Source organism: Xiphophorus maculatus, chromosome 18 (genome assembly GCF_002775205.1).
Source record: "Xiphophorus maculatus strain JP 163 A chromosome 18, X_maculatus-5.0-male, whole genome shotgun sequence".
NCBI lineage: Eukaryota > Metazoa > Chordata > Actinopteri > Cyprinodontiformes > Poeciliidae > Xiphophorus > Xiphophorus maculatus.
Window position 1 is genome coordinate 19,567,986 of NC_036460.1, and position 12,530 is coordinate 19,580,515.

At 36.4% G+C, this 12,530-nt stretch overlaps 1 protein-coding gene across 2 annotated transcripts in view; it reads right to left on the reverse strand.

The window, feature by feature from the left end:
• LOC102229148 (leucine-rich repeat and fibronectin type III domain-containing protein 1-like protein) overlaps positions 1–12,530 on the reverse strand; it is a 192,813-nt gene that overhangs the window by 64,762 nt on the left and 115,521 nt on the right. For both annotated transcript variants that reach the window (XM_023351849.1, XM_023351848.1), the window contains one exon: positions 838–1,054. In XM_023351849.1, the coding sequence (XP_023207617.1) occupies positions 838–1,030 (193 nt within the window). In that variant the 5' untranslated portion in view covers positions 1,031–1,054. The remainder of the gene's footprint in view (positions 1–837; positions 1,055–12,530) is intronic.

A 12,530-nucleotide genomic window follows, 5' to 3' on the forward strand; every position in this document is an offset into this window, starting at 1 on the left:
CCATGCAATGCTTCACTGATTCAATAATTCATGCAAAATGGAGCCCTGACCAAACACTGAGTCCATGTTTTGTACAAGTGGACATACGTTTTATTAGGGTATTTCAGTGTTAAGAATTGTTTTCACAGAAACTAAATTCCAGATTTTCATTTTCTATAGCATAAATAAATGCTTAACATATTTCCTTCTGTATGTAATGGATCTATACGAGTTACATTTTTTATACTAATATAAATTAAATTTTAGGTGATATTCTAATATATCCAGATTCAACATTTTTAAGTTTTAAATGAAAGCAGTATCTGCTGAACATCTTTCTGTAGAATAAAACTAGGAAGAAGTTAATTTAGCTTTGTGTCCCGTTTGTTTTAGTGTACTATGGTTTAGAGACTCAATGTGACTACAGATTAGAAATAAACCGATCAAAGAATAAGCATGTTTCAAAGTAACACAAAAAGGTTTTTGATGTCAGATCTAAAAGAAACAAATGAGATTAGCTCGGCCAAACAAAAATAATATAAAAAGGTAGTTAAATTTAAAAGGACAATTACGAACACTGCAAAAAAAATTCCTTTTCAAGTAACAGAATAAAGGGTACCTTGTATTTGTGTTAACGGTAAATAAATTGTTTCAGTGAGCTGTTGAAACAATTTGAGATACAGTCAATATGCATCTAATTAATAATATAACACTGAATTTATTATAGATTAAAATAAACAAAATGCCCATAGTGGAAATAAAGGGATATGCAAATATGTCATTTGAATTTTAGCAGTTTATCTGTAAAAATAACACACAGTCATTTAAACAGATCCAACCCCACAGTAGGTATGATACCTGTGATGAAGTTTTCTTGAAGACGTAGCTCCACTGTGCGTCGATCAATGGCAGTGGGAACAAAGAGCAGACCTGTTTTGGAGCAGAGGATAGCGAGCGATGGAGAGAGGCTCTGGCACATGCAGCGTTTTGGACACGACTGTCCTCTGCATGCTGCTGCCAGCAACAGAAAAGAGAACCACAGCCGTTCCATTATCCTCCCCAGGAAACAGGGCAACTGCAAGACACAAAAAAACAGAGGAGTGAATTAAAGTGGAGAATGAGAATGGTACTGCTACAGCAAAGGCCCCCAGGAAGTAACAAACCAGGGTGAATCACTGCACTCCGAGATTCTTTGTTCAGGTAAAGAAACATACAGGTTGTCTCCAGTAGTTTGGTAAATCTGCCAGCTTATGAACATCCTGCTGTTAAGATACAGGGCGTTTACTGCAGGTCCTCTATTGTTTGGGGGGAAATTCTGCTTTGAATCTTCAAATGTAAGTAAAGCTTATTAAGAAATAGAGTCAATAATAATAGAATGCATTCCTTCCTCTTGTTGTGCAACACATTGTTTCACTGCATTATTTTGCCAAGCCACATCTGCTATTGTACATCTGGCAGGCATGAAAATGTGTTATTTTTCCCACATCACACAATAAGAGATCAATAACGGCAGAGCAGAAAATTCTGGTCAGTTTGATTCTTCTGAAAAGATTATTAAACATTTGGTGCAAACATGAAGTTTTAAGGCCATGTTTCTTAGCAACAACATTTTCTTCAGAATAACTTCACATTTTGCGTTGATATATAAGCACATAATGAGATGTAGATGTTTCTGTGTACAAGTGCATTACATTATCTTTACTTTTTCTGAAATAAGAACTTCAATATATATTAATGCTTTTTTAATATATAATAGTTTGTGTTAAAACTATTATATATAGTGTATATATATAATTGTGTATATATATATATATATATATATATATATATATATATATATATATATATATATATTATACACAAACTAATGCATGATTGTGATGGAGGGGAATTAGCAATTTACATTTTAAGTTAATAAATAAATGACATTTTGAAAAATGCAACATGCGTTTATATTCCGAATCCCTTACTCAATACTTTGTGGAAACGCCTATAGTTGCCGTTTCAGTCTCTGGAGGTCTGTCTCTATTGAGAAAGTGGAATGTTTGTCCATTCTTCCTAGGAGTCTCTAGGGCCCAGCCAGCATCTCCCAAATGTAAAAGCAGCTGTGCTCCAGTGTGTCATGGCAGCTCTTGCGTGGCCCAATCTGGCGTTTTGTTGGCATAGTCCTTGCTAATTCCACCTGCTTAGGATGCAGCTATGCCAGCTGCCTTGGGGTTGCCTTCCTGTTTATTCAGTTTATTTTAATTATTTTACTTTTAGTAAAGTTGTCATTTGTTCCGGCTCAATGAGCCACATCGTAACACAGGCAGCAGTGTGTTCAGGGTGTATGTTTTCCGTTGCACTGAGACATCGCATGTGTGTCAAGAAGTTAAATTCTGGTCTCATTTTACCAGAGTACCTTCGTTTACATGCTTGCCGTGTCCATTACATGTCAAGAGAAACCTCAGATGGGATTTGTGGCTTACTTGCAACAACTCCACAGTCTTGCCTCTCTCCCATAGATTAATGATGCCTTGCTCAGCGTTTCAGTTAAGGCGGATGATCATGTCTTGGACAAACTCTTTCCATTTTCAAATGGATAGACTAAAGAGTGCTATATGAACTGTCCAAAACTTTGGACAATATTTTATAACCTCAATGACAGATTCAATTAAATTAAATTCAAAAATACTTTAATGATCCCAAAGGTAAATTAAATAAATTAAGTTATCCATTCAGCAGAGCAATGTTACATACTAATATTGCATGACAATAACTGTAAAATGTAACATCTGCTGCAAACTGGACCCATATGGCAAGCTGAAAAAACACTAAGGTGGACACCCAGTCTACCCATAGCATTAGTATTGAAAACAAAGGCAATTCGCTCTGTCTTTCTCTCTCTAATGTAAGAAATTTGTTATTTCTTACATTGTGTGTGAATTGTGAGACAGTTATTTTTTGTTTTTAAGCATATGCACTGACTGGTGGCACTTTTTAAATTTCGTTGTTCTTGTGACATTGACAATAAAGATTTATCTTATCTTAACTATCTTATCTAACGCACTCAGTTTGGACACAAAACTGTAGCTCTGTACACAAGCACAAGTTGCTTTATAGACTGAAATCAATACGCGTGTTTTCAGTCTGACTTAATAAAATGGGTTTTACAATAATTTCTTATTTTGAGCATTGCCTAACAATTTCCTCAGATACCATTTAGTGAAGATGTGTTTATAACCTTTTTTTTTGTTTTAAATTTGTAATTAATTTTTTTTTTGATAAAACTGTCTTTTTCTTACTTTTTATGTTTTCTGGTTCACTATAATTATTTAATTTTACACACATTTCAGAACATTTCTATTATTAATTCCCAGGACCATGATCATTACAGTTTTTTTCTGACTGTCTATATATACACGACTCCCTACTCGTCTTTCTCTTTATTCCTATGTCGTCACTTTCCAACGCTTAGGGAGCTCTACAACATTCAATGAGAGCGCCCTGCACATCAATTAATGACGAGAAAGGTCAAACCAATGCGTCAACATGTGACTAGTGTCCCAGTGTACATGTAGGCTACTCCCCTCATGCATGTACACAGATGCTCATGCACACACATGCCTGCCCTCCTCCCAACATTCAGCTGCTTCTCACTGGGCTGACAGTAGGTAATTTGACCTCTTTCCCAATCTGTCCCTGGGTTACATCTCACTCCCAATGATGAATCCCTCTGAATCACTAATTCCCCTTCCGTCTCCAGACCTGAACCTGCTGGAACTTTGTGTGGCAAACGTGTATCAACAAGATTTTTGTGTGGGTGTCAACTCAGATGTTTTTAGGCTTTTTTCTCAAAACTCAAATGACAAAATGCACAGCGTCAGTCAGAGAAGAGTGGTGAGGCTAGCCAAAGTGGAATCAGAGGTTTTATTGGGTTGGCCTGCTGTCCTTCAAGAAAATCAATGGACTGTCGCGGTTGGACCGGCATAAAAATGTTGGTTGGCTTTTTATGTGTACAAAATTTAGAAACATTAAGGTGTGTGTTACGGCCAGTGGCCTTTTTCTGTGGTTGTTGTTTTCCAGTGGCTAATCAGATTGACTCCACCTGGAAGTGGGTGCTGCCCTGCTTGTCCTGTGCCACATCCTGAGGCCTACCGTGATTGGGTCATCAATTGCCGGCTCCACCAATCACTGTTGAGGCCTCCCTTTAAGAACCAAGGACATCCTGGGAGAAGGCGCGGCTGTTTCTTTGTTTAGACAGCTTGCCACTTTGTTAAGGGTTTTGACTGCTGTAAACTTGTTTTGATAGCTCTGATAACCTTTGTTAGCTCTGACAACCTTTGTTAGCTTGGATAGCTTGTGTCACTCTCTTTGTCCCTGTGTGGGATCTTTGATTCTCTGTTAGAGATTTGTAGTTTGTTTTGTGTACCCTGTTCTGAAAGTCTATTTGTGTTTGGTTAAGTTCTTTGATTTACAACTGATTGTTTTGGGGTTTTGTTTTGTTTAGTACCCTTTTGTTAGTCTCTACATTTTGACTATTGTTAATTTTTACCCCCTTTATTTTTGTTGAACCCAAACAATAAAACCTCTAAACTGTTAAACCTTACCACCTAGGTTTCTTTAATGTTACTTCCCTTTCCCCTGGCCGAGCCGGGTCGTAACAGTGTGGAAGTAAAAACTCTGGAGTTTTATAGAAAAACAAAAATACTTGCAGTGCATTAGGCGGGCACATAAGCAATGTGCTATTAATGGTGAAACTTTTTCTTAAGATGTAGTGGAGATTTTTTTATTTTTTTCAGAACTTGATACTTTAGTTGGAATGTTTCAGAAATAGCAAATGCATTTCATTTTAGCTGTAATTCACAATTTGGTAATTTCCTTCTATCTTAGTTAATAGCATTAGCCTAAAGCCATTATAATAATACCAGTGGTTCTGAGAAAGGCTTGACAAAGCACTGAAGTTAGTAGATGCTTCTACAATACCTGTTAAATGTCAAATGATTCATTACTGCATCACCTAGAGAACAACTATTTATAATTTGACAGAATCTTAGTAAGGCAGAGTAGATACCTGGAACTCAGCTGATAGGTTTAACATATTCGAGCGCTTTCTTTTTTTTAGAGAAAAATATTAAATAACTAGGAAATACTATAATAGTTTATACAATACAAAAATGCACCACCTTTTGTGTTAAATTCCCAAAACAGTTAAATATATTGAAAAATAACAGGAAGAATACAGCCTAGCAAAAAATTTAATCAAATCTGATGCAGACAAAACCACAATTGATTAAGCATGTTGCATATGGAAACCCTTCACAGCTGATACAGACAGAGCATGTGCAAGAAATGAGAAATGGGAAAAGTGACAATGAAATAGAAGTATTTAGGTGGGGCACTGCATGCTGTAATTCAAGCATTTAAGTGATAAGAAACAGGTTCAGGTTAAGGTTCAGGAGAAGTAAAATAAATAGAAAAAACACTTCCATTGTGACTTTGAGAACATATGCTTGCTTTCTATCGTAGAGCATTTTCCACTCGGCCCAATATAATGTCCGCACCTTTATGTCAGCTCTGGCATCTCATACTAAGGTCCATATAGGTGCTGACAACCCTCTCATCTCTGTTTCTGTCTCTGTTTCTCTGCAGGAACAGAGACAGAAACAGTCTAAGACACTTGCTTCCATCTGCGTATAGAACCTTACTGTAAGTGCCTGAATATTATGGTACTGAGCTAAGCTGTATAGTAGCCTACCCATTGTTTATGCAGCACTTTTTTTCCACCTTTTTATACACTACCCTGCTAGATGAAAGAGCCTTTCTACCACCATCATACTCTTTGCTGTCATCAAAGGACTCAGAAGAAAAGCAGGTAAACAGCACAGTAGATGGAGCATGCTTGTTGTAGCAACAAGAGGGGGGATTGGGAAGTAGTGGGGGGTAAACAGCAGGCTGGATTCCACGCCTGGCATGGTTCCATGACTCCGTGCCGAACGGTTTTCTTTGCGTTATGCGTATATCAAGTCAAAGGGTTTAAGTCAAAGTGAAGTCATAAGTAATTACTGTAAAAATTCAAGTCAAGTCTAAGGTCATTAAATTTGTGACTGGAACCTCAGGACACTGACATTTTGGGATGTTACATTGTGCTACATTATCAACCTACGTGTATACTGTATATATATGATTAAGAATTGCCACTATGAATTCTCAATCTAAACTTCATTGCCACTGAACCTGGCATTGCGCAAATACCTCTTTCACACTATTATGTATACACTTTGTAGTTTAACAGTTGAATTTTGTTCAAGTTAACAATGGTATACTATCTTGTTTCCACATGTCTGATAGTGTAGCATAAATTATGTAATCGTCAAATAAGCCAGATTTTTTGGGTATGCTGAAAACTTCCAAGGCAAAAATGTTGTAACTTGCAGGCACAATATACACACCCAAAACTTCTCTTTTATTGATCGAAACCCATTCACACTAAACCCGCACGTTTCTCCTTCCACTACGCCTACCCATCTCAATTCTCTCCAATAACATCATACTCAGCATTCACACATCCACATATCCACATTTCTCTCATTTTAATACATTTGCTTATGAGTTAAAACTGTTTCCTGATCAATTACATGTGTATTTATTTTAACTACTTATCATGGACTGTGTATAAAGAATTTAACATTATGCCTAAAGTTGCTAGCTCATCATTAAATATCAAAAAAATATGAACAAATACAATTTTTTTTTTAAAAGACACTAGTCAAAAAGAAGTAACCCAAGTATAGCATCAAAGCAACATCATTCAATGATAATTCATAAAGTAAGCTTCATGTCTTCATATCTACATGTTTTCAGTCTGACTCAATATGTCAACGTCACAATGTCAAAACGTAAGCTCTATCTTTGCCTAAGCAGGCAGCCGCAGAGGCATAGTTGCATTTTTGATCACTGTATATGGAACAAAACTTGTTGTGTGATATGTGTGCTTTGGTGGACAACAGTACATTAGCCTCACCAGTAAGGCTTACAAGTGAATCAATAGCATTGAACTTTAATCCAGCAGTGGGTCCTGTGTAGTTCCATTACAACCTGCCCCTCTCTTGGTACTCATAAAATCCTCAACAGAACCTTCTCATTAAGAAACAACAATGCTCCACAGCCTCGCAAGATTAAAAATAGGCAGTGCTGCGACAACTTCTGTTCATGTATGATTTCCCAGTGCATCATCTAGGAAACAAAGTAAAGTGCGTGCAGCTACATAATCCTAGTGAAAAATTGATTTTATGCTGTAATTTGATAGTTCATGCTTTCCACTATCTCACAGTGCAACTGGGATTCTAAATAAATAACTTGCATAAACAAGATGCATGGGCTATTTTGACAGCCCTTCCATTTTCACCTGCTCTGTGTTTTCTGGATATGTGTTAGATTAAATATAACTTCCCATTATTTGTGATTACTCCCTCCACTAAACCTACCCCATCTCAAATCCCTCCAGCAACATCATATTCGGCATCCAGGCATCCACATATCCATATTTTTCTCATTTTCATGTTTCTGGCTACATTATATCTATTTTAGACTCATGAACGTAACCTACACAAACAATACAATGTAAGAGCACTTCAACTTTGTGCAAAAAAAGGTTTAAGGACTTCACTTATTCAGATTCTCATCACCCCCACAGGCTTCTTTGCGGTTTCTGTTACTCTGCAGCAACTCTTGTTACTGTATTTTTATTTTTAACATTCATGCATCTTCTTGTCCTGGTTTATACTTCCTGTTTGTTTCTCTTCTGCAAATAAAACCACATTTATAAAGAATGTCTGTTACAGAAAGTGTTTTTTTTGTTGTTGTTTCCATGCCTTTCAAAGCTTTGTTACTACTACTAATAATAATACACAAGAAGCCACCATACTTAAGTCTTTTTAATGTTAGAAGATTATTTTTAGTGCGGACTTCACTAGCTTGACAACCATCTGGATAGATTAGGCATTACTCTGCAATGTAACACTGTTTCTATATAAAAAAAATAAATAAGTAAAGTCAATGCATGTCAATGGTCGTTATTTCAAGACATTTGATGCAGGATACAGCTTGATGTTTTCCCAAACTAATTTTAAGCGGTTGCAATGGTGCCTGCACATTTCAGACTCCCTTGGCATGTTATAGTTTGAGCAGAGCGAAAATAATGAAGTGAGATCCCAAATGTAGCTTCTAACCCACTTTTTCAGAAACACCCAAACAATGAACATCAAAGGTTTTATAGAAGTGCATAAGATTCCAGGGTTGACTGTGGAGGAGAAAAGACAGAAAAGTGCAGTCATTGACATATTTCATGGTGGATTCAGTTCATACATTTTGCTCATCTAAATTTGTCGGCTGCTTAAATCTCTGCAGCATAGTTTTAAGCATTACATTTGGCTCTGACCAGTCATTTATGAACCTTGTGCTTTAATGCTAACTAAATGCTATAGTGATGTTTGCTGTGTACAGAAGTAAGTAGCGTGTGCTATTTTAGGGTTTTATATTATCACAACAAGCTATGGCCAAACTTCAAAGTACCACACGGTGATGTGTAAAAACTGCAGACAGCCGACTGGTCAAAAAAAAAAAAAAATCCCCACCTGTGGGCATGAATATCAGCGTCACTGCAGCAGCATGCACACAAGCACATTGCCTTGTTTTATGAGGTTGTTTATTTGAAGTCAGCTGCACATAAATCCCAGTTGTGGGATGGATTGTTTATTATGAGCATGACTAATAAATTCAAGCATATGTTTATTAACTGTGTGTATGGATTCACAGATTGATCTGACCTTTTTCTCAGCAGACCAGAGTGAACACTGTCCTCAATCATTTTGACAGCTATAAATGCTTTAATCTCATTTAAAACAATAATTGCATTGTGCTATGCTCTTTTTTTTAAATCTCTGTGAATGACACTGTGTATTACAATCCCTTGTGAAAGTGTTCATATCCGTTGACCATATTTTTTATTTTGTCACTTTACAATGACAAACATCAGTGCAGTTTATTGGTAATTTGGGAACAGACCCACATAAACTAGTTCTTAAAATATATTTTATAACCAATGACAACATTAAATGTGTGGAATACCTCTCCATGGCAAACAGCAAATGTTTTGGGGTAAGTCTATGCAAAATAGCTCAAGCTCAGTTAGATTGTGAGGGAGAAATAACATCGTTTTTAAGTCTCAATTGGATTAAGGTCTGTCATTTTGACACGTAATTATGTGCTTTCATCTAAACAATTCCATTGCCTCACTGGAAAATGGCCTCCGGCCTGAGTTTAAACTGTTTTTCAGGCTCTACTGCAACATAATTTCTTCTAGGATATCCCTGCATGCACATCCATTTATCCATCTTCCCATCTACTCTGACCAACTTTCTCTGTCTCTACTTAAAGATGGGGCATGTACCTTTCATAATTTTTTTATTTTTTTTATTTTATTACATATTTATTAAAACCGTCACTATATGCCCTGAAAGTATAATGTGATCCAGATAATCTGTGAAAAGATTGAGCTCTTCCACCACCTCCCAGTGCTACTATTGCAGACTGGAGAAATAATACACCACTCCCAGTTATAAATAAACAATAAGAGCCAGGAGGAGGATCGAGTCATACTGAGAGGAACCATTCCATATCGGTACATATTTAAGAAAAAAAAGGTGCTACTGACTCTAGCTTATAGGTGAACAACTATGGTTTTAAAGGGTTGGTGTCTTCCAAATTCTGCAATACGTCTGACTGAATTCTTCTCACAACCTGTTGATAGGTTATGCAACAGGTACTCTGCCCCTTGGGGGCCATACTGTCATATTTTATTGCTCCAATAAAAATAATTGTTTTCTATGTGGCACAAAAATAGAAAACTCGATTGCGGGCACAAAGTAGGCTGAGGCTTATCAGAACAATGAGTGAGGGCAAATTATTATCAGACTATCAAAGAAAACCACAGGTCTCCAGCTCTCGAAGGCCAGTGCACAGAAAATTTTAAATGTGCTCTTTGTCCAACATACTTGGATCTAATAACTCATGCTGCATGCTGAATTAACTCATCAGCATGCAGTCAAGTTCTTCAGAATCTTGCTAATTACCTAATTATGCGATTCAGGTGTGTTGAAGCCAAGATGCATCTAAAAGTTGCAGGACACCAACCCTCATGTTTTATTGACCTATACTGGTGACACTGCAGGGTTTATGTAACATTTTGAAAACACATTAAAATAATGTATAAACCCAAATTGCTACTCAAAACTTTATAAACATTTAATTTTCACACCCTAATTCCATTTGGCTTTAATTTTCACCTCGGTTTTCCATAAGTACAAAACCCCTGAAACCTCAGCGGTTCCCCTGATGCACAATTACTGCAACGCTTGATCAGTTCCTGTTATGTTTTCCGGTGTAGAGCAATATAGGCTGCTTCCAGGAATTGCCGGATACTTAAGTTTCTTACTGGAGCCACAAACCGCAAGAAAGCAGATATTCAGTTACTTGTTATTTATTTTCCAGCTTTTTTCATTAGGTGTTAGGGTGAAAAAAAAAAGTCTACCGTGGCTCTAAAGCAAAACAAATCACAAATCTGAAATTATCTAATTTATCTATCGCCAAACATTTAGAATGGTTTAGCTAAATATATTCCTGGGTAACTCAACAATGAAAACATTGTTGAATTACAACATTAACTCATACTCAGTCATAAAATCAAACCTCATTATAGCTGCAGTATGTTATACTTTAATGCAAAATATATATTTTTAGATATTTGTTAAATTATGATTAACCCTCCTGTTATGTTGCGGGTCAAATTGACCCGTTTTAAAGTTGAATTTTTTATATTTTTTTAATAGTTGGAAGTATTTTTTCTGCATGAAACGTTTTCTGTTTGTCTTAATAGCTGCACTCTACATATAAATTGCATATGGTTAATTTTACACATTTGCGCCACCTCCTGCGTCTGCTTTTTACATAGATACTGTTCAGGTCAATTTGACCCGGCAGTCAAGTTGAAGGGTAAAAAAAATTCCAATTCTATATGTTTCCTTGCAACTACGAGACATATTTCACCACACACACACATGCCCCCCCCCCCCCCCCCCCACTTTCTCACTATTCTCTTTACTTCAATAGGAAACTGCAAAAAAGCTGGTGTTCATACAACTTTTGACGGGAATCTTTTCTGTTCCCGTGGGCAAACTCCACCCACACTAAGTGACACTCAGCAGAAGTGGAGGAAAACATAAATACTCTCTGCATGACTCATTTATCTTGATTTTAATCAGCGGGTCAATTTGACCCTGAACAGTATGTGTGTCTCAAGTTCAATTACAAAGATCACCCATTGAAAAAAAAAAAAAAATCAAAATGTAATATAAAATTTTTTACAAAAGATCAATTTCAAGCAAATTGTTGTTTTTTTGTCTGTAGGTTTTTTTTTCCAGTGGACATAAAAAATGTAAATTCCATTTTTTTTATGTCCAAATAAGTAAATGAGTAAATTGTTGACAGTGATCCTTAATTTCTGAGAAATAAAAAAAAACATCATTGCACAAATATTGATTGAAATGGTTAGTATTGGAGTTAATAATCAGATACAAAAATGTTTTGGAGGATTTTTTTGGTTTCTGACACTATTGCATGATTAAACACTCCCTGGGTCAAATTGACCCACGAACATTATGGCTGTACCTCAGAAACGAACAAAACAGGATGGTTAAATTGTGACAATATAATATAAAAATGAAGCTCCTCTGCCTTCTCCCACTTCTCCCAGTACTAACTGCAGAAATACACCACCCAGTAAAAACAACAAATTAGAGCCAAGGGGAGAACTGTCAATCACTCTTGTGCTCATTCCCTTTCCCTTGCTATTTGATGCACAAAAGCTTTCTTACCACAACATAGCTTGCCACAAATGCTGAAGCTAGGTAGCACGACCATGGATGATGACGGATAAGCTTTTTTCCTGTAATGGAAAGTTGGTTTTGTGATAAACAACTTCAGTAGCACATGAAGGAGTGCATACACAAGGGTGACTGACAGCGCTAAGACACTCCTCCTGGCTCTGATTGGTTGTTTTTGACTGCAGGATACGTATGTTTCTTACTGAAGTGATGTATTTTTGCAGAATGCTATAATAGCTCAAGGAGGAGCTGTAGGAGCTTGATTGTTTCACAGAATAAAACTGTCACAACATGTTAAAGGTTTTAATAAGTATGGAAAAAAACACATTTTTGTGAAAGTTACATACTGTAGTTTTAATAAAGTAAATCAGTGGCAAAATAAATTCAAAAGGTGTATGCCAGTCACCTAACAAAAAAATCATGACATGTAGCCAAAAGGAGAAAGAAACCTTTCAGTGGTCTAGTTACAGGTAAGTGAGTGCAATAAGGTCTTGGTGTTGCTTAATTGTTGGATGGAAGAAAGAAAAACTTTATACAAATTTCCTACAGGTATCTTTATATCAATTTTAGATCAGTAAACAACCTTTACCTTTACCTTATGCAAATAACAAGCTTCTTTGACCACCTGGC